The sequence below is a fragment of the Taudactylus pleione genome, unplaced genomic scaffold, assembly GCF_031769625.1.
Source record: "Taudactylus pleione unplaced genomic scaffold, aTauple2 ptg000039l, whole genome shotgun sequence".
NCBI classification, from domain to species: Eukaryota; Metazoa; Chordata; class Amphibia; order Anura; family Myobatrachidae; genus Taudactylus; species Taudactylus pleione.
The window spans coordinates 12,754,829-12,778,106 of record NW_028284441.1 but is presented as its reverse complement, the minus strand read 5'-3'; the positions used below and the strand labels follow the sequence as shown (position 1 = coordinate 12,778,106).

The following is a 23,278-nucleotide window of genomic DNA, read 5'->3' as shown; positions in this document are numbered from 1 at the left end:
CACTGGGGACTGATGCACAGTAGGACTTACGCCTAATTGCAGAGCGCATCTTGTGTGTTTTTACACTACACATCTAGAACAAAGAGTATGGGCAATGCAGAGATGTATGCATGTCAGCTGGTTCTCGACCTGCAATTGAACTGGGCTGTACAGAGACATTCTCACGTAGGCATTGCTCAGTGAGGGCATGATCACAGAATTGTGGGCTATGCTGAGTTGGCCGGGAGCATAAATGCGCATGTTTTTAGTGAAAAACAGGCGAGAAAAGTATATTAGGGGTTGAGAGAGACAAGGGATAGAAGGGGCAAAAAAACAAGGGGGGGGGCAAAGGAGGAAGTAAGGCAAATGGTGAGAGATGGGGGGGTAAAAACATGGAGAATTTGGGAGAGACAGAGACAGGATATGAGGGAAAGAGAAGGGGAGAAAACAGAAGGCAGAGGATTAAAAAACAAACAAACTGTATTGCCGGGAACAATAAGAGCTAGCGATCCAGCAAATGATAGGTGTTAAATAACATATATGTTTATGGTTGTGTGTACATCCTCTTTAATCTCAGCTTCAGTGCTTAACTGGGATATACAATGCCTACCAGAAAACCTGTTACATAGACATATAGTGAAGTTGATATAAAATATTTTATCTAGCACATATATCTGACAGCTCAATATACAATTGGCGATACTTGTTTCATGATTTTGTGATATCAGAGGGCAATAAAGAGAGAATTAGGTTCTTTTGCTTGTAATAAATATAATATAAATATAATATAGGTCTCTGGTAACTTTAATGAGCAGTCCATATGGCACTGATACAAGTTATTATTCCACTAAAGTGTACAGTAAGTTGGTACAGTAAAACATACACTCATAATAAGGCAGAACACTCTGATGAATGGTTAACAGGCCAGATAAATGGAGATGTGTGCAAGGAGCAAAGCAACTAAATGCATCATAATAAGGTACCACAACTGCTGAAAATAACCACAGAAATCCAATGTGTACGGAGTGACTATAAATAGCTGACCCTCCAAATTTACCATTTTAAAATATTAACCCAACTAGTTCACATACTTATCTGTCTGTAAAAAAGCACTTTGTTATGGTGTACGGTAATCTGTGATTAGTAAATGAAAGTCTGCCAAACAGTGAAGACAACACAGGATAGACTCCATTACATATGTGCCTATAATCAGGTTCCACATACAATTGAAAGGAATTGGTAAGAGTCACCGCCGGACCTAAGCCCGGCGGATGAAATACTGACGCCGGAAGGCCGGCAGCTGAAGATCCTGACTGAGGTAAGTAACACCCCTTTCCCCACCTAACCCTCCTTTAGGGGTGCCTAACCCTAACCTCCCCCCCCTAGTGCCTAACCCTAACCTACCCCCAGGGGTGCCTAAACCTAACCACTCCTCCCTGCAACCTAAACCCAACCCTCCCGGGGGTGTGGGGGGAGTCTAAACCTAACCTCCTCCCGGTGGTGCCTGACCCTAACCCCCCCTTCCCCTAGCCTAAACCTAACCCTCCCGGGGGGTGGGGAGGGGTCTAACCTGAAGTCCCCCTGGGAGTCCCTAATCCTAACCCTCCCCACCGTGACTAAGTGCTCCCGAAGCCCGGCTTACCTACGAATGGTATGCCGGGCGTTGGGATTTCGGCGTGGGGGTGATGATAGGCGTCGATATTTAGACACCCATCATTAGTCCCATGCCGGGATTTCACAGTCGAAAAGCCGGCGGTTGGCATTGACTACAACCCAATTGAACTAATAAAATGGTGGATGTTATTAGAAATCTGGCAAGCAGACACATATAATTATTACCATTTATTGCATAGTGCCAATATACCCATACCTTCCAATATGAGACTGAATCAGGACATTATATGGCCCGCCCCAAATCCACCCCCAAACGATCAAAATCTCGTCCAGATATTCCTCAAAAATCCTACAGTGGTGAAACTCCACCCATTTCTATATAAGCCCCACCCCTTTGAAGGACTGCAATTCAACATTTATACTCCTCTGTGTGTGCTTTATACTGTATATATAGTATATAAAACTTGGAGGTAACCTAATGTGATCCTTAATGTTTTCGTATTTTATCTGGGATAACATTTATATATTTTTTTATCATTATTTGTAACAAGGTGGTTTTTTAGGTGGCTATGGAGCCCACTAATATGTTATTCCTATATTTATCTGCCTGAAGAAAGAGTGGGTTAATACAAGGGGAAGCCGCAAATAAGCAAAGAATTTTAGTGCCTTTGAACATACTCTGTTTAGTAATATATAAATTGTAATACCACTTGAGTCTTTGGTAATTTATGTTAAGCAGCCTGTACTTGTGAAGCCCATGTATTCACTTTTTGTCCTCCCCTTTGCATAGACTGTATGAATAATAAAGTCATTTGCATTAAAGTTTTGTGGTGACATATATTGCAAAAACAATCCTACTCTAGCCTCCCAAAGCAGAAACTGATAATCCGCTGCAGTTATTTAATGAAGTAAATGGAGTAGTAATAAAATAACTTAAATTACAGGTGTGCTCTCATTCATCTAGCCTCAATACGCCACGTGGCGTGAGATGCCTGGCGTGAGTGAGCCACAAGGTCCTTGTGCAACTCTGCTAGCTGTCACTACCCAGGTTTCGCGGCGTGGAGGTTTGCAGTCCTTACCGGTGAGGGCACTGTGGCGCGGTCCTTCTGGCAGGGGAGCTGGATTGTGGAGATTGGCATTGGCTGTACGCAGAAGTCTGCCAGCATTGGGCCATCCTGATAGTGGTAAGACTAGTGGCGTCTCCGCCTCACGGCTATCTGGGCACCACCATGTTGTCTTTGGCCATGTGACATAGCAGGCCAATCGTCTGTGGGTCACCTGCTCTCTCTGGCCTATCACGTTCTTTTGCTGGGTACTTAAGGGTGTTTGGAGCACCCTGTAGTTGCTAGTGCAATGTGTTTCACAGCGGCGGCTGTGAGAGAGAGTTCCTGCACTCACGTACCTGAGACCTGTGTTCCGGTGCTTGCCCTAGCTCCTTGTCTGCCTTCAGCTCCCTGCAACCTGCACCGCTCTGCCTTGCACTCTGCTAGAGATCACCCTGCACCTTCCATCAGACCCACTCCTGCCTGACCTGTCTCCTCAGTTGACCCATTCCTGTACAGCCAACATCATAGCATTTCCGGATATTCCTCTCAAGCCATTACTCTGCATACCCGGATTTCCATTTCACCTTTACAGCCTATCTGGTTTCACCTTATTCATCTCTGTCACCGTGCTGGACATTTATTTATTCCCACTCACTACAGTTTCCTCCTGCTACAGTTATTAGTTTGTTATTACTGGACTTTAGTTATCTTTTTGTTCATTTCTACCAAAAACCACATTAAACTACTTACTTTTCAGTTTAAACCTGTTCAGGTGTTTACTCCTGTTTCCACCCTGGGTCCACAACAAACACAGACTCTAACACTAGCGTTGGGTGTCTTTTTTTAACCGAAAATGCAGGAGACTGAGCTGAATAATTTGATATGCGACACTTGTATATCTGAGTCTGTGGGCCTGATTCACTACGGATCGCAACTTCGATTGCAATAGGGACTATGCATGCAGGCTCACTGTGATGGTATGCTAATCCATTGCGATCGCTATGCCGTCACAGCACTACATAGGGACGCCCACCTTACCTTACACACATCCGGAATGTTTAGCAAGACTGCAAAACCATTGGTAACATCGCAGCCTCACTGATACTTGCACAAGCTCTGACCTTACTCAGGTATTGCTAACTTCATCGCACGCTATGAGTGCTCAGGCTGCATAAGGCATCGCAGCGGATAATTTATGCACGCCCGTGCAACGGCGTTCAAATGCACTGGCATGCCATGTCTTCCATTGCCTGAACTTGCAGGACAATTTGACGACATACTCAGATTCTGCAAGATCGGGGATGTGACAGGGTGACGTCACTGAACTATATCATTCAGTGTGTATGCCCCAAGTCGTTTGCCCAGATGAGCCCGGAAGTTCAAGGGGAAACATTGACAATATCGCTCATGAAGTACATCGTCTAGTGTGTATCCGCCTTAAGACGAATTTTCAGCAAAAAAGTCGCCCAGCGCTAGCAGAGTTGCACGGGACCTGGCGCACCACGACAGGCTGTTTGGCTGTTCAGCAAAGATGTGTGAAGATATATCTAAATATATATGCGGATGATGCTTTTGAGGATTGGAAACACCCAATTAAACAGTATGTATAACTGCTTATTCAGCTGGCTGACATCTATCCCAGCCTGCGACCGCCGTCGCAGTGCTGGGATCTCAAATGCAGCAGGGGGTGTCATACACATCCTGCTGCATCTACATATTAGCAAGGACGGAATTGCAAAGCTGCCTGTGTGCATATATCATATATCTATAGCCTGTGTGCAGCTTTGCAATTCTGTCCGAAGATGAATCACCCCCTGTATCTGCTCCACTCTGCTTCACTGCTGTATATGACTTTAAAAAAAATCTAAATCTGCCAAAGAGGCTATAGGGTCTTGAAAGGGCCGTTACTAGGGTGGAGCGACATGTTCCATGGCACAGTGTACCGCAGGGCAGGAGGCGCTGTTCGGGCCTGTCAACTTTCTGTTCATAAACATTCTCACTTCTAGTTTCCTCTTCTGTTATCCAAAGCATCTCCTAGTCGCCCCTATCTCCTCCCTGGCTACCTCCCCAAGTACCTTCAGTCACATCCTCTTTTATTTAACACACACATTTAAAAATACTGTCATACCTGGACTCGGATAAATCACCTCTTACATGGCAGTCAGATACCTTACACATCTGCCCCACATTTCCGATGGCAGCCCTGAACATAGCCACCGATTCCCGACCCAGGTGTTACCAGTACACGTCTCTCAGGGACTCTGGTCAACTGGTCTCCGGGCTCCTGAACTGTGACCCCGGTCAGCTGATTTGTGCTTTGTGAGCACCGATCACCAGCCCCAAAGATGCAGGTAAGTGCTGGGGGTTTTTTTTAACTATTTTTTTGGTAAGTGATCAGCTTGTGGTCTATTTGGACCATACAGCTTATCACAGGGGCCGGCTCCCGGCTCTGCTCTGCCTGTCGGAGCAGAGCAGGAGTCGGGGAACCGAGGGAAAGCTCTAATAACGCCATCTGCTTTCCCCCGTTATTTTTTCACAATTTACTTTTAGTAAATTTCAGGCAGATCACATTTCCCATTACAAGCATGGGAAATGCGATCTGCTTACTAAAAATATGTGAATTGAAGGGATTGGAGTAGTTTTTCACGAAATTTACTCCAACTGCTCTTTAATAAATTTATGAGATACTAAAAAAATGTGAAAAGGGTGTGATAACACCCATTTTCACATTATTTTTGTAAAAATAATGTTAATAAATATGTCCCTTAATGTATAGAGGATGTGAGCTAACTGCAAGTCCTAATTCAATACTGGCTTTAATGTATTAATGTCAACCACTGTTGCTTTAGTGTCTGGAAGGTTATTATTCAAGTGTTGCTCAACACAATACGTCCCTGAGACAGAGCTGATATCTTGGGTTGGGTATGGGACACCGACAGTCCGGATTCCCCCCTCCCGCAGCCTAACCCTAATTCCCGGGGTGCCTAAACCTACCAACCCCCCACCCCCTCCCCGCGGCTAATGGCACCCGCTATACTTATCTGGATTCCGGCTTCGGCATCCCCGCTAATGCCGGGATTCTGCCCGTGATTCGAAATTCCGGTAATGAGATTTTGGCAGCCAGCATCCCGATGGTAGGTGTATAAACTACATCCCAATATCTTATCTAGCTTTTACAAGCTGACCATAAGCTGCCACTCTCAATGCAAGGATTCACAGTGAAGCAGACATGGTAGGATACTGACCTAATCATTGCAAGACCTAGCATCACTACGCCTTTAGTAGTACCACAGCTGCTCCCTATATGCTTGCAATATGGAAGGGTACAATCAGAGATAAAGAAATATGTTAATAGTGTCACCTCACTGTAGTAGACATCCAGCATGCCAGCATCTTCTTTCATGGCTGCCTCCTCATCAATATTCGGCGTGATCTTCTTAAACACAGAACAGCCACTGTGGAAAAGTTCTGTGTAGAGGAAAATGTAATCAGGCTGGTTCCATTTACAATGACTCCAACTACACATGAATATAGATACCAGTAACGTGCTCTGTGTGGGGGCAAATGTATGTGGTTTTTTACCTCTTGGGGGGCCCTTTTAAGATCTTGCTATGTAACCCCCAAAGTTATAGTTATGCCCTTGCATGCAAACATAGAGGGCTGAATAATATATATGGTCCCTTTAAAAAGGACTAACTCTAGATTTAATATGAACTTGAATGAGTCATAAAGTTTAACATTTGCTCAGACTGTGAGGTTAAAACTATACTTTTGTAGCTTTCACACAGGTGTTTGTCAGACTGCCAATTTTCAGCCCTGGAACCTGTTTAATTTAAGAGTGTCCCCATTTTTAGGGATTGTATGGTCCTGACTAAGGCCCTAATTCAGAGCTGGACGCTCTGACAGAGCGCTCGCTCTGAATCAGGGCCGTCCCTCTGAATTTAAGAGCGGCCTCCTGGCCGCTCGCATAGCTGTGGATGACCACCCACAGCTATAGCGAGCGGCCAAAATGATGGTCGCGATGGTCTTGACCATCGCGATCATCGGGCTTGCGACGAGACCCTTGTGGTAGGGTCTCATCTTCCGCAAGCCCTGGAGTGCTTTTGGCTCTGACAGTGATGTCAGTGGGCCGGCCCCAGACAGTAGGCGTTCCCATGGGAACGCCTCCGTCTGGGCAGCCACACCCCCGGCACGCCCACCAAAGGGGGCGTGCTGTCACTCACCATCGACAGCACGCCCCCTTTGGTGCGTGACCCATAACGATGGCTTGGCCGTCATTATTCGGGTCTCGCGCATGCGCACGACGGAGCCGCCCCCGTCGTGTGCACTTGGCCAACATCGACCCGCTTGCTAGCGCTCAGCGCTCGCGACCGGGTCTGAATCAGGCCCTAAGTTCAAGCCTAGGGAAAAACCTAATTCTGGTCAAAATACACCACCATGCCACATAGGTCTAAAACTCTGGTCGTCCATAAAGGACAAAGGGGTCTATTCATGTAGCAGTGAAAAGCCTTTATCAATGATAAAAGGGTTTACACTGCTTTGTCCAATTCATATAAGGAGTCACCGTGGAGAATTCTGAGATGTCTCCAGCGATGCCTTTGCTTAGTATACACATCGGTTCTCCATACACTAGTAAGGGGAGAGCGATTTACTTTTAGCACACACTGTGGAGCTAGTATCGCTCTTTAAGATGAATATGGAGGATACTTATTCAAACCTTTACTTTTTAAATGAGTTCTCGATTTCTCTTTAGAATAAGGAAACTTACTCTTTCTGTAGAGGAATTCAGCAACCAGGGCAGCTACATGGATGCAACACATTACAGCCTACAACAAGAAGATATATGTCATGTACAGTCATTACAGGTAATAAGACTCCCACAAAATCAGGACACATAAAGACAATGACTATTTTGTGCTGTCAACTGAATGGACTACACATGCTAATATACAAATGTATCCTCATACATTTAGCCGCCAGTCAGTGCAATTCTGCTAGCAACGGGCATATTTGCTGAAAATGTGTCACTTCAATAGGTTTTAGTTCTCTATAAGCCACTAACCTCAGAGTAGTCTCCATTCTTCACGTGGATCTTGGCCATGCTCTCCAGCCAGGTCTTTCTGAGCTCAGGGGTACTTGCGTATGACTTGGCCAAACTGTACTGGAGGTCTACCAGCATTTCAGGGTCCTTTTCATGTTCCTTCATCTGAGCTGTTGCCATGATAACTGTGCGGATTCTCTTTGTTAGATCTTTGACTTCTGATGGAAAAGCTGTTGACTGTCAGAAGACATTGTGGTTAGAAACTGGAACAAAATTTGTGTGAGCAAACATTTATTATTTGTACAGTTATCAAAAGTGTGGTGAGACTTACGGCCTCAATCATACAATTACCTTAAGAAATGTCTGCTAAAATCCGTACTTATGGATTGCCCACAAATTATATATGTAAGCATAATACTTTCTTTTGTACTGACCAAAATTCTTGTTATACGAGTAGGCTTTCATATATAGGTGTGTTTTGTTGTTCATTCCACTGTGGAATACTTCAAACATAAGTCATGTGACAAGTGCATGGGATTTCCTATCCTGCGGTCAGATGCCGGGCGGTTAAGTGGAAGTCTTACTTTGCACTCCTGAGGGGCACTTGGCGTCAGTGGCTGGCGGCAATTTCGGGGCTTCCGGTGAACAGGAGACGCCATGACACACTTACGGCCTTCTGACACCCTGCATCATGTGACCACGCCTGAGCTCTCTAGCGGCTGATGCTGGCTGACTGGGGGCAGCGGTGAGCCTCTTAGCTGCATGCTGGTGCTGTACAGCTTGCAGCTACTTATCCTCCTGTATGAGACTGCTTCCTCCCTCTGTCCAGGCAGTGACTCAACCTGCATATTTAATACCACCTATATCCAGTGGGCCTGCAATGTACCTTCACCATTGCTTTTCTGGGCCACATGGATACCTGTTCCTACACAGTCCCCAGCTGTCAGTTTGGTACTAATGATATGGGGAAGTCCAATCAGGCTGCGGATCATGTGTATCGTATCCCTTTTGGGACTTTACAACATGGAACTCCACCACATACTTTTATTGCTAAGTTCCTACATTACCAGGATAGAGATGCAGTATTTGGTCCATAAGAAAAGAACAGTTGGATCGGAATGGAATCCAGATATCTGCGTTTGCTGTTTTAGCTGTGAATGTTCAGAAAGATAGGGCTCAGTTCTTGCCAATAATGCGTCGACTTCGGGAGTTGAACCTGGCCTATGCTATGCTTTTCCCATCCAAGCTACACATTGAGGTGGATGGAGCAACAAAGTTCTTTACAATGTCTACGGACTGATTATTCCTTTTGCTGGTCTAGTCTTCTCTTGTTTTAACACGTCTGACACGTAACTATAATATATGATGCTGTGTCTGTTTAATCATTTGTCACTGTTCTTTTTACCTTTAATGTGGTATATGATATATGTTATTGTGATGGGGCTTGATTATGCAATGTGTTTAACTGTTTTACCATTTGCTTTGGTATGTCATATGGCTTGATACCTACTGTATTCTGCCTGTTGTGCGGGTGGTACATTATGATATGGCAGGATGGTCATTGTTATACTACTTCTCAGTTGCTCGGCTTCTTATAGCTGGAGTATCCCCCTGCTTGTGTGGATATTACTATTCACTGCACAGCAGGTTTAGTTTAGTTTAGCTATAGTGACCTTATAGGCTTGTAGCTTCTAGTATGTAATAGTTAGGGTATTAGGTATGCCAAATTGTCAGGGTGGTATACAGGGAGGTGGGCTTTGGGTTTATTTTATACTCTATATTTTTATTTCTCGTTTTTCTTGTTTTTTTTATTTTATTTTTATTCCTGCTACTGAATGTGGGCAGCTTGCAGTACAAATGTGAATACAGAATCTTCTATAGCCTGGTCCTTCACTCCATGGTTACCTTAGGAAGGCTGTTTTAGTTGTGCCTTTGTGGTTGTCATTGTCTACTCTGCATTATGACTAAACTACTCACTTAGGGCCTGATTCAGTACGGATCGCAAGTGCGATCGACGCTGCGATTAAGATATGCTAATCCCCTCCAATATTTTCCTGCATACAACGTTTATATGTTAGGACTGTAAAATTAGTTCTAACTGCTCATCCAAAAAGTGGTGCTTGCTGCTGCCATGCTCTGGCCAATTAGTAACAGCAGAATGCACAATGTAAACACTTCAGCTATTCTTCCTCTTCCAGTGTTGTGTACTTTACCACCCATAAGCTTTCTGCAATCACAGGTGTCAGTGACAAGCTAGTATTTAGTATTGCACACAAACGACACAATTTCACAATAAAACCAATATTAAATTGAACAATACCTTCATTGCTCTGTCACTGTTTGCAAAATTGTTAATAATAGAAAGTGATTCCTGAAATCTGGAGCCTCCGCTAAGAGCCACATCAGCAATCAGCTGGCTTACAGCGATTATTATCTGAAAAAGTAGAATGTGACAGGATACCCCGGGAGGTTACAATATGTTGTTGTCAGTCATCACGCACAAGATGATATTTCTTTCAATTATTTTATAAGTGACTGTGAATATAAGGTGGCAACTAATCAGATAAGCTTTTACACTGTGTGTACCCAGTGATGCGATGGACGACAACACCACCGGCGGGCCGACATATTTGGCGGCCGGTACACATTACACGATCCAGTGCCCAACCGCCTGATATGTCGGCACCAGCTGCCTGGGGTCGTCAGTCGGAATCTCAGATTGAGCTGCATGTAGGGCCGACCGAATGATGCGAATGACGACCAAACGGGAGAGCGCTTAGTAGTGCGTACACACTGGCCAATGCTGACCCGGCGGATCGGACAACATATTGTCTACATATCGGCTAATGTGTACCCAGCTAAAGCTATACAAAAACAGCAATGGAAACTGATTGGCTGGTAAGGTCAACTTCACATTTTCTACACAGTTTATTCCTTTTATTCATAAATGTCACCCACAGTGTAAATATATATCACACTTATACCAGTGACAATATGTAGTCTTTGGGCCTTATTCATAAATAGGAATAAATAAAAAAAAGCAAACAAGGAAGCAATGTGGTGCTGCAACAAACCATGGACCTCATTCAGAGCCGCTCGCAAAAAGTGAGCGCTCGTTCTGAATGAGGGCGGCAGTTTTTTTTTTTTAAAAGCCGGCCTCCTGGCGGCTCGCTAAGCTGTGGGTGACCACCCACAGCTTTTGTGAGTGGCCAGGTGATGGTCGCGACCATCGCAACCATCGGGCTTGCGACGAGACCCTTGTGATAGAGTCTCGCCTGCCGCAAGCCCCAGTGAGCTTTCGGCTCTAATAGAGCCGGAAGCTCACTACTGACATCACTGGTGATGTCAGTAGGGCCGCCCACAAACGGCAGGCGTTCCTTCAGCAACGCCTCCGTTTGTCCAGCCACCCCCCCCCACCCAGCCTACAAAACAGGGCGAGCTGTCGATCAACATCGACAGCCGCCCCGTTTGTAGCGAGCCCCGTAGCGAGTGAATTTTTCACTCGCTACGGGGCTTGCGCACGCGCGCAACCATCGACCCGCTTGCGAGCGGGTCTGAATGAGACCTCATGTTACAATGCAAGGGATGCACATACACAGGGGAAATACTGACTGCTTTTGCAGGACGCGAGGAAATACTGGGCAGCTTTGTTTTTACACTGAAATTTAGAATTAAGCTAGGACACAACTTTTCCCAACTTTAAATCACTCTGCACATTTTAATGTGACCCACCTGCAGTGCAACACGGTTCTGCCAAGGTGCAAACTGCTCCTTTTATTCATCTGCTCCTAACTCTGAATCATGCATCACATATCATTTTGATTACAATCGCTTTGACAATATCAGGTTTAAAAGGGTTTTAGAATTCTAAACCACATGTTTAATGCTATTTTCTATTATGTAGGGAAAAGTGACATTAAAATGTTTAAATATTCTTGAAACATAGATTTTCTTCTTAGTGAAATGTTTATAAACAGTTCCCAGATGGATATGTCACAAACTGTTGGCCCAGTCTCAGAGAATGTTCTGAAAACCAAACCCTCAAAATTTCAGTAATTTATACTGTGGGCCTGATTCAGAGAATGATGCAGACACGGCCACGGCTGCGTCTATTGGCGGTCGCCCATCCGCGAATTTATGCAAAAGAACGTAAAGATATGAGGTCATGTCCACAAGTTTCAAAGCTTCTATATAAAAAATAGTTTCCATGGTTGGTGTCAGAGTAAAGTGACCATTGGCCCAGGGCTGTGCTCACACCCTACATCCTTTCTCCATGCTGGATCATCTTCCAAAACTCTCAAACTGTTTCCAAATCTAATGCCCCTATTAATATCTGGTAAGTTTATGGCCGCAAAATAGTACAGATTTTTATTTTGTAGGAAAACCCTTACAAAAATATTTCAACAGCTGCCTTTCTTGACAAAACTGAAATATGTCCTGTTTAAACCAATGATAGGCAACCTGATATACAGCAGGGTGTAGATCATCAGTAAATAGGTAAACAATGTTTGGGTAGACAATGGAAGTTAGACAGGCAATAGGTCGACAGAGTCTGAAGGTCGACACACTAAAAGTTGACTGGTTAGAAGGTCGATAGGTACTGAAGGTCAACAGGGTCATTAGGAAGACACACATATGGTCGGCATATAAATGGTCGACATGTTTGTTTTGTTTTCTAGCCCTAATCTTCACCCTAACCATAACCCTCCCCTTGAAGCCTAACCCTCATTCCTGGTGCCTATCCCTAACTGTCGGTGTAGGTGCCTGACCCTTACTGTCCATTCTAGTGCCTAACCCTAACCCTCCGGTAAGTGCCTAAGTCTAACCGTCCCTCCTGGTGCCTAACCCTAACCGTCGGAGTAAGTGCCTAACCCTAACAAACAGAAGAAAAAAAAATGTGTCGACCATTTATATGTCGAACATATGTTTGTCGAACTAATGACCATGTCGACCTTCAGTACCTGTCGACCTTCTTACCAGTCGACCTTTAGTGTGTCGACCTTCAGACCCTGTCGACCTATTGCCTGTCTAACTTCCATTGTCTACCCAAACATTGTCTACCTATTTACTGTAGACCTAATGACCGGATACCTACACAGCAAGGGCCTCAATGGACCTGATAAACATCATGGGCTACATTGGACCTGACACACAGCATGGGCCACATTGGACCTGATACACAGCATGGGCCACATTGGACCTGCTACACATCATGGGCCACATTGGACTTGAAACACACCATGGGCCACATTGGACCTGATACACAGCATGGGACACATTGGACCTGATACACAGCATGGGCCACATTGGACCTGATACAGAGCATGGACCACATTGGACCTGACACACAGCATGGGTCACACTGGTCCTGATACATAGCAAGGACCACATTGGACCTGATACACAGCATGGGCCATATTGGACAGCACTGTGAACCTTCATAAAGGGTGGCACATTACCCTTAGTCACAGTAATAAGTTCATTTTATACATTTGATCAAAAAAAGATCCATAACTCTAGGGATTCCTGTTGGACGTTGCTAACTAAGTCTGCAGAGGAAATAAAGGAGAGTTATGATAAAACTTACTCTCTTTCTTTGAAGTCCATAGGGTCCACAGGGAGACAATAGGGGAGGTGTAGGTGGACTTGGAGGACTGCACACCAACAGCAAAGCTTTTTCAATCCCAGGATGCTCAGATCCTTCCCCCTATACCCCGCTCACAGCCTGAGGGCAAGTCAGTTTTGTTACCAAGCCCAAGGCAGGAGCAGGATAGGAGAAAAGGAAGACTGGTACACTGTAGAATCACACTCTCACACAGAGAGGGAAACAAGTGACCCAGAGAATAAACCCATAGAAGCCAGGAGCGTCAGGGTGGGTGCCCTGTGGACCCTATCTACTTCAAAGAAAGTTAACGAGGGTAAGTTTTACCATAACTCTCCTTTTCTGCTTCAGGGTCCATAGGGCTGCACAGGGAGACAATGGGGATGTCCCAAAGCAGTTTTTCAGGGGCGGGGACGCTCCTAAGCTGAGAGGAGAACCCGATGCCTGAAGGAAGCATCTTGAGAGGCAAATGTATCAAAGGCATAGAACCTAAGAAAGGTGTGGACAGAAGACCACGTAGCCACCTTGCATAGTTGTTCAGCAGAGGCGTAACGCCGTGCTGCCCACGAGGGACCCAGAGAGTGAGTAGTATGAGCAAATACTGTAGTCAGCACAGGAAGGCCAGTCTGCGTCTAAGCCTGTGAGATAGTCATTGCGAATCCATCTGGCCAGAGTCCGTTTGTTAGCTGGCCATCTCTTTTTATGGAATCCATATAAGATGAAGAGGGAGTCTGATTTACTGATGGAACTAGTATGGTCCACGCAGATCTTCAGAGCACGGACCACATCCAAAAAAGCCTCACCTGCTGAGAGGTCTAGTGATTGAAAGGCCGGAACCACATTTTCCTCATTAAGGTGGAAACGAGAAACCACCTTGGAAAGGAAGCCAGGGCACATTCTAAGAACAGCCCTGTCCTGATGAAAGATCAAAAAGGGGGAGTGACATGAAATCCGATACCCTATGGCAGATGCTATGACATCTACCAATTCCAGTGGTTCGAATGGAGGATCCTAATGTGCGTGGAGAACCACTGACAAATCCCATAAAGCCACAGGTGGGACAAAGGGGAGTTGTATACGTAAAACACCTTGTAGGAAGATGTGACCATCTGGTAGAGGAGCAATTCTGCACTTTAACCAGATGGAGAGAGCAGAGACGTGCACTTTCAGACATGCTAGGCGGAGTCTAAGATCCAGTCCAGCCTGAAGAAAGGCAAGTATTCTAGAAACTTTAAAAACTTGAGGGTCATAGTTTCTAGGGGCACACTACTGGAAATATGTATGCCATAGCCAGTAATAAATCCTGGCAGAGGCCGGTTTACGAGCTCTGATCATGGTCTGGAACACAGAGGTAGAAAATCCCTTAGACCTTAGTAGGGATGTCTGAAGAGCCAAGCCATTTAAGACAGATGGGCCAGGTCCGGATGTAGACAGGGATCCAGAGACAACAGGTCTGGTTGAAGGGGAACTTGAAAAAGGGCGTCTATGGAGAGACTTTGACAACCGGAGTGCCAATGGCATCTGGGCCAAGCCGGAGTCACCAACAGGACTGTGCCTCCTTCCTGTTTGAACTTCCGAAGAATCCAAGGAGGAAGGGAGACTGGATGGAAGAGGTACACCAAATGGAAGGTCCACCTTACAGATAATGCATCCACGAAGACCGCATTGGGGCCCCTTGTCCTAACTCCAGAAAGACTTCTGGATGTAGAGACCACTCCCCTGCATGCACGTCGTGATGGCTGAGCAAAGCCGCTTCACAATTGAGAATTCCTGGGATGAACACTGTGGAGATGGCGTTCGGCCCATGTGAGAATGCAGGACACTTTTGCCATTGCTGTCCGACTTCGAGTGCCTTCTTGGTGATTGAGGCAGGCACTGCCATGGCGTTGTCACTGCACTTGTACTGGCCTGCTGTGAAGAATCTCCTGAGCCAGGGTGACAGCTCTGTAGATGGCTCGGAGTTCCAGGACATTGATAGGCAAGATTGCCTCGGTTGGAGTCCAGCGTCCTTGGAAGGTGTGCTGGCCAACCACTGCTCCCCACCAGCAGAGGCTTGTGTTCGTGGTTAGGAGTACCCAATCAGGGATCCAAAAGGTGCGTCGCTTGTTCGATGGGGATATCTGTAGCCACCAGGCTAGGGACAGGCGAACCTCTGGGAAGAGGCCCATCATCTGGGATCTGAGCAGTTGGGGGAGCCCGTCCACCTGGAGAGAATCAGGTGTTGTAGGGGCATGGAGTGAAACTGAGCGAACTCCTCTGTGGACACAATGAATCTTAGGGTCTGCATTGCAGAGTGAATTGACACTCGGCGACTGTGGTAGTCTGCACACCCGATGCTTTAATACGAAGATTTTGTCTGCTGTTAGGAAGATTATCTGAACCTGAGAGTCTAAGAGGGCTCCCAGATGTACCATTCTTTGAGAAGGTGTCAAGGAAGACTATTTCCAGTTGATCAGCCAACCGTGCATTTGTAGAAAGGTAGATGGCGGTGAAGAATTTCTGGGGAGCTGGCCAGCAGCAAGAAATCGTCTAAGTATTGGAGCAGTGTGATCCCTTGACGACGAAGGTATGCCGCCATAACTGCCATGATCTCGGTAAGACCCAAGGAGCCGTAGACAGAGCTTGAAATTGGTAATGTTGCTGTAGTATAGCAAACCGGTTATATTGTTGATGAGCAGGTACTATAGGTACATGTAGGAAAGCATCCTGAATGTCAAGAGACATCATAAAGTCCCCAGGCTCCATAGCCAGGACAATAGAGCATAGGGTTTCCATACGAAACCTGGGCACTCTGATAAACATGTTCAGAGACTTGAGGTTGAGGATAGGCCGATGAGACCCATTCGGTTTCCGAACTAAGAAAAGGGTAGAATAATAGTCCTTCCCTCGCTGTGAGGAGGGGACTGGAATTATTACTCCTGAGAGCAGTAAGGAATGAATAGCCTTTTGGAGCAACAGGGCCTTGCTTGGATCCAATGGAGGTCCTGTGCAAAAGAACTGCTGGGGGGGCGCCTCAGGAATGAGAGGGCATATCCGTGGGAGACCTCTTCTCTTACCCAGGCGTCTGATGTGGTCAGACGCCAGAACTGGGCAAATTGAAGAAGTCGGCCTCCCACCCTGGGAGCCCCTAGGGAGAGGCCCGCCCTGTCAGGCTGAAGGCTTGTTCTCAGGTTTGGTAGGTGGACATCTAGTAGCGCAGGTCTGTGTGGTCCTAGGCTTGGAGGCCTTTGTGGATGCTGACTGCCTTGGAAAAGACTGACCTTTAGCTTTTCCTTGAGGATGAAAGGACCGAAAGGATGACATTCAAGGCTTTGCAGTAGAACGCCATCTTGGAAGCTGCCAAGGTAGCCACAATCTTGTTCAATTCTGGGCCAAACAGGATCTCCCCAGAATAAGGCAGAGACGCCAATTACTTTTTAGAGTCCGAATCTGCCTTCCATGAGCAAGGCCAAACAATACGGCGGGCTACCACAGAAGTAGCAGGTGCTTAGGACGCTAGGAGACCAGTATCCAAAGCTGCTTCACCTAAATAGGAGGCTGCATCTCTAATGTGAGATATGTAAGACAGGTGTTCCCTCGAAGCATCAGAGAGAAATGTATCTTCTAGGGCCTCTCCCCAACTCTAAATGGCTTGTACCACCCAGGCCCGTAGCCCTGGCAGGATGAGTAATAGCTCCTGTAAGAGAGTATACAGATTTCAGGCAAGCTTCAATTCTTCTATTCGTGGTGTCCTTTAAGGAGGTTGCAGTATTGATAGGTAAGGTAGCGTTTCTAACTAGGTGTGTCACGTGGGAATCCATTGCAGGGGAAACTTCACATTTAGGAGCTTATGCAGACCCGCTCGCTAAGAAGCGTTTGTTTGTAGCTACCGATGGTTTGCATTGTGCGCATGCGTATTCATCAAAAGGAGCGTGCGCAAACCACTGCGAAAGATCATGAACCGTTCGCTCGCTGCGCATACACAGCCCAGCAGAGTGACAGGAGAAGCCGTTTGTGGGTGGTAACAGGGGCAGGCCACAAGAAAAGGTGGAGTGGAAGTGCGAACGCAGGCGTGCCTGACCGTCTTAACGCCATTGCAGAGGCGTGCGTAATTAACAGGCAGCGTCATTGTACACGTCACCTGGTTGTATTTCACACTGAAGTGATCGCAGTGCTGTCGGCAGGGTATAGTCAACCTCAAGTGCTGCGATCGCATCCGATGGTGCTCGATGTACCAATGGTTTCAAGCACTTCCAGGAGATGAGGTGAGCAAGTGGGCGTCTTATGAATGGCTGGTGGGCATCTGCATACACTAAGTGATCACACGCCAAAACATAGTGGGCGTGCTAATGCTTTGCCGTGCAATCGCCCGCCTTACTGGGCGTGCGCAGTATTTGCATACGCTGGGTGCGAGCGAAGGCATCTAGCGAGCAGGTCTGAATGAGCACCTTAGTGCAATCAGAAGCTGGAAAGGGGTAAAAGGAAATTAAGCATTTAGGCAGCTGAAACCTGTTACTTGGCATATTCCATGCCTCACTCATATGATGATAGCTGATTAGAGTGAGGAAATTCTGGCAAAACTACCTTCTGTCGTTTAAATAGTGGCTATTTTGCCTTAGGAGAGGGTCCTACCTCTTCTATCTGAAGAATAGATTTTACAGCTATCACAAGTGCAGGAATATTCAATTTAGAAGGAGTTTCCTCGTCTCCCGAGGGGGAGTCAGAGTGAGGTCTGTGTCTTCTGCCTCCCCAGATGATAACTCAGAATCTGATAGCTGGGTGGACTGGGAAGATAACACCGCACGCTTAGTAGGCTTACTAGGTAAGGGTCTCTCCTTTTGCAGCATTTGTTGAAAGGCTGTATAGATATCTGCCAGACTCTGCACTGAGGAAAAAAGTACTTCTACCCATGGGGAGGCAAAGGATTTGCAGGAAGTACCTGTTGTGGCCATCCAATAGGGGGAGCTACCACAAGGACCGCTAGGTGGTCCGTCATTTTTGCCAGCACCTATGAAAAGGTAGCCCAGGGTGGGTCCTGAGGAGAGGACACCGGGGCTGATGGGCCCGGGGCAGTATAACAAGATGCACAAAGATCATCCTGAATGAGGTCCTCTGAAGCTAAGCCCACTGAGCACCACTTACAAGACACCCGAGTAGGAGCAGCAGGCTGCTTGTTGTTCTTGCCTCTGACAGGCATAGCTGTAAGAAAAAAGATAACACACAATCTGGCACAGTGAAGTGAGCAACTGAGATGTATGTGCAATATGGAACAGTGTATAGCACAACAGCTATGTATAGTATGTGATAGCCCTCACAAATATAGATGTGGGGTACAATGAATCCCCTATACCTTAGTATGCCAGGGTTATAGTGGAATAAAGGGAAAGATATTAGCTGACAGTTATAGATAAAAAGGAAACAGACAGCAGCGCTAGCACAAGTCACATACAATGCAGAATATGAAATATAACTGCAGTGGGCACTAAAATTAACTACCCGGACTGCAGTGGCTGGTAGGATATAGCGCTGTATAACCTGGCCCTTGGGAGAGGTATACAGGGAGACTGGACCCAGCGTTCCTGGAGACCTGAATGCAGAAAATGGCTGCCGTGAATCTCAGAGGGGGCGGAGGGTGAGGGAGGAGCAGCTTGTAATGTCCTGGCGGTCTAGTGGAGTCCCGGACGAACCGGTGTCCACATCAGTGCCTCCGGTCTGTCTCCCAAGACCAAAGGCAAGACTGCGCATTAGACACGGGTCCCCGCAAGCGAGAATCCACCTTACCTATCCCCTTGAGTCCCGGCTGCAGGCTGGGGTCTGGGGAGCCTTGCTAGCTAGGACCCCCATTTAGAGCCCAGACGGGAGTACCTAGCCAAGGGCTGGTATCACGGAGCCGTGGAGGGGTGATGGAGCAGCAGTGCAGACATCCAAAGGACTGTCTCGCGCTGCTGCTCTTGAAGTTAAATAAATGAAAGTTAAATCATAAAAATAAGCTTGGGTTGCTTAATAGCAGCCCCACTGTTAAAACGGTGTTACAGCTCCTGCCAGGCACGGTTGCCCTCAGGCTGTGGGCGGGGTGTAGGGGGAAGGACTGGAGCATCCTGGGATTTAAAAAGCTTTGCTGTTAGTGTCCGGTCCTCCAAGTTCCACCTACACCCCCCCCATTGTCTCCCTGCGGAGCCCTGAAGAAGAAAACATAATTTCAAGATGATTTTTGTTTAACTACCAATAGCTCTATAGTATTTTTCTTTTCCTTTATAATTGCTCTCTCTTGAGAATGTCTTTTTCTAATTCCGAACATTGCTAGCATTTTAAATTATTAACAGCAGATGTCTCTTTGCCAAGTGTGTACAGCTCAGGCCAACAGGGAGTAATCTTTACAATAACTACATAATAAGAACTCTGAGTTTGGCCTCTCTTGGCTTCTGTTTTGATATTGGCAATGGATAACATTTCATTCTTAAGCTGTTAAGTAAAACAGTAATTCAATACCATCACTGAATTACATGGAACAAGTGGAAGCTGGCAGAATAAGAACATTTCTTAACCTTGCCTCTGATGATGGTGTAGCCCTGTGTATATGAAAGTGTGTTCTTACATCTTTCAAGTGATTTATGGGGCTGAATCATCATGGATCGCTATTGCCAAACAATACGCAATTGTTGCGTGCTGGATATGCGTATGCATTGTAGTGCGCCAAGGCACCACTGCGATCACGGAGACCAAGCAGAGCCAGAGTGACTAACAGGCAGTGAGCGCTTGGGGGCGGTGACTGGGGGGTGCGGTCGTAAAAACGCAGGCGTACCTGACTGTTTCAACGCCGTTGCAAGAGCGTGAATAAATTAGCTATTGCGATTGCATACGCAGCAAGAGTACTCACTGCGTGCAACAAAATGAGAGATATGGCAAGAACTTACCTTTGTTATCTCTCTTTCTTCAACGTCCATAGGGTCCACAGGGAGACCTTGGGGTATAGGTGATGCAGAGTCTTCCGGGCACCTTACGCAGTAAATTTTTCTCCCAGGATGCACTTGGGTCTCCCTCTATACCCCGCCCCTGGGCCAAAGGCACCTCAGTTTCGTAGCAAGCCAAAGACCGGAGAAAAAGAAGAAAGTTGGAGCACTCAAGAATCACAGGGAGACCTTAGGGATGTCCCAAAGCAGTCCCTTTAAGGGTGGGGACGCTACTGTGCAGAGAGGAGAATCTGCCGCCCAAAGGAAGCATACTGAGAGGCAAAGTTAACAAATTCATAATACCTCAGCCGAGGTGCCACGGCGAGCTACCCATGAAGGACCCACAGACCGAGTAGAATGAGCAGTAACAGAGGGCGGCACTGAAAAGCCCTCATGAGTGTAGGCCTCAGAGATCGTCGGGACAATCCACCTAGCCAAAGTTTGTTTATTGGCTGGCCATCCCTTCTTGTGGAAACCGTAGAGGACAAACAAGGAGTCTGACTTCCGAAGGGAACTGGTACGGTCCACATAAATCCTGAGGGCATGCACCACATCCAATGAGGGCTCACCTGCAGAGAGGTCTGGAGAATTAAAGGACGGTACAATAATTTCCTCATTAATGTGGAAACTAGAAACCACCTTAGGGAGGAATTCAGGGCACGTCCGAAGCACCGCTCCGTCCTGGTGAAAAAACAGAAATGGGGAACGGCAAGAGAGAGCTCCTAAGTCTGACACTCTTCTGGCAAAAGCAATAGCCAGAAGAAAAACAGTCTTAGCTGTAAGCCATTTGAGATCCACTGAGTCCAGGGGTTCAAATGGAGGACCCTAAGGACAACAGCCAAATCCCAAGGCGCCACAGGAGGGACAAAGAGAGGCTGAAAGCAAAGGACACCCTGTAGGAAAGTGCGGATATCAGGAAGAGGAGCAATCCTTCGCTGGAACCACACTGAAAGAGCAGACACCTGCACCTTCAGCGAGGCAAGGCGGAGACCAAGATCCAAACCCACCTGCAGGAAAGCCAAAACTCTGGATATCCAAAACACCTGGGCATCATAACCTTTAGGACGACACCATTGAAAGTAGGTGTGCCACACCCTGTGGTAAATTCTGGCAGAGGCTGGTTTACATGCTCTGAGCATGGTGTTAAGCACAGAGCCAGAAAAACCCTTGGACCCTAGGAGGGATGCCTCAAGAGCCACGCCGTCAAAGACAGATGACCCAGGTCCGGGTAAAGCAAGGACCTTGAGACAACAGGTCCGGACATTGAGGCAACAGCAACGGAGTGTCGATGGAGAGACTCAGGAGATCTGAGTACCATTGATTTCTGGGCAACGCTGGAGCCACCAGCAAGACAGTGTCTCCTTCTTGTTTGAACTTCCGAAGTACTCGAGGAAGAAGGGAGGTTGGAGGAAACAGGTACGCAAACTGGAAGGTCCACTTGACTGACAGAGCGTCTACCAAGAGAGCCTTGGCGTCCCTTGTCCTGGACCCGTACACTGGCAGTAAGTGATTGTGTCGGGAGGCCATGAGGTACATGTCCGGAAGGCCCCAGTTGTCCACTAGGAGCGGAAACACGTTTTGGTGAGACCATTCCTCGGGATGCACATTGTGACGGCTGAGGAAGTCCACTTCCCAATTCCTGGAATGAACACTGCCGATATGGCAGGGAGATAACCTACCGCCCATGTCAGAATGCGTGATACCTCTGTCATTGCCGCCTGACTTGATGATGTAAGCCACGGTCGTGGCGTTTTCAAACTGAACTTGCACGGGCTTTCCGTGAAGTATGGGTATGGCGTGTTGCAGGGCCCTGAAGACTGCCCGAGGTTCCAATATGTTGATTGGCAAGGCAGACTCCTCTGCTGTCCACCATCCCTGAAACGAGTGTGGACCTGTCACTGCCCCAGAGACTGGCATCCGTCATCAGGAGGACCCAGTCCAGAATCCAAAAGGGATGCCACCTGGTGAGGTGGTCCGTCTGCAGCAACCAAGCAAGAGACAGACACACCTCCGGAGAGAGCACCATCGTTTGTGCCTTCCGATAGGGCAATCCGTCCCACCTGGAGAGGATCAATTTCTGTAGAGGCCGGGAATGAAATTGGGCATATTCCACCATGTCAAAAGTCGACACCATGGATCCCAGTAACTGCATCGCTGAGTGGATGGACACTCTCCCACTGTGGAGGCATCTGCGTACTCGCATCTGCAAAGTGGAGATCTTTTCCGCAGTCAGAAAGATCCGCTGTTGTTGTGAATCCAACAGAGCTCCCAGATGGAGCATCCTTTGAGAAGGAATCAGGCTGGACTTTTTCCAATTGATCAACCACCGGTGCGCTTGAAGCACCGATATTGCCAGCTGTAGGTGGTGGTGAAATACCTCTGGAGAACCTGCCAACAGTAACAGGTCGTCCAGGTAGGGTAACAGGCGGACCCCCTGCAACCGCAGATGGGATGCCATTAACGCCATAATTTTGGTAAACACCCGACGTGCAGTAGAGAGGCCAAACGGCAGAGCCCGAAACTGGAAATGTTGTTGCAGAACAGCAAACCTGAGAAAACACTGGTGAGCCGAAGTAATTGGAATATGCAGGTATGCATCCTGAATACCCAGTGACACTATAAAATCCTCAGGTTCCAAAGCCAGTATAATTGAGCGTAGGGTTTCCATCCTGAACTGGGGTACCCTGAGGAATTTGTTCAGAAACATGAGACTGAGGACAGGCCGATGGGATACAGGTACTATGACCCCTGCGTGAAGCAAGGATTGTACCGCCTTCTGGATTTGTAAGCCCTTATCTTGTCCACCTGAAGGTCTGTGCAGAAAAACTGATGGGGAGGCCTTCTGCGCAAGGAGAAGGCGTACCCGTGAGAGACCACTTCTCTTACCCAGGTGTCTGTGGTGGTCTGACACCAGTACTGGGCAAACTGAAGAAGTTAGCCTCACACCCTGGGATCCCCCAAGGGGAGGCACGTCCCATCAGGGTGAGGGTTTTTCATGAGGCTTGGCAGCTGGAAGTCTTGCACTCCAAGCCGGCTTCTTGTGCTTGGCAGTGGAAAGGACTGACCT

At 47.1% G+C, this 23,278-nt stretch overlaps 1 protein-coding gene across 1 annotated transcript in view; it reads right to left on the bottom strand.

Moving 5' to 3' along the window:
• DOCK11 (dedicator of cytokinesis 11) overlaps positions 1 to 23,278 on the bottom strand; it is a 362,537-nt gene that overhangs the window by 139,185 nt on the left and 200,074 nt on the right. The window contains exons 43-46 of the mRNA XM_088453072.1: positions 10,001 to 10,114; positions 7,702 to 7,917; positions 7,408 to 7,465; positions 6,001 to 6,107 (exon numbers count right to left, since the gene is read on the bottom strand). Of these exons, the coding sequence (XP_088309198.1) occupies positions 6,001 to 6,107; positions 7,408 to 7,465; positions 7,702 to 7,917; positions 10,001 to 10,114 (495 nt within the window). The remainder of the gene's footprint in view (positions 1 to 6,000; positions 6,108 to 7,407; positions 7,466 to 7,701; positions 7,918 to 10,000; positions 10,115 to 23,278) is intronic.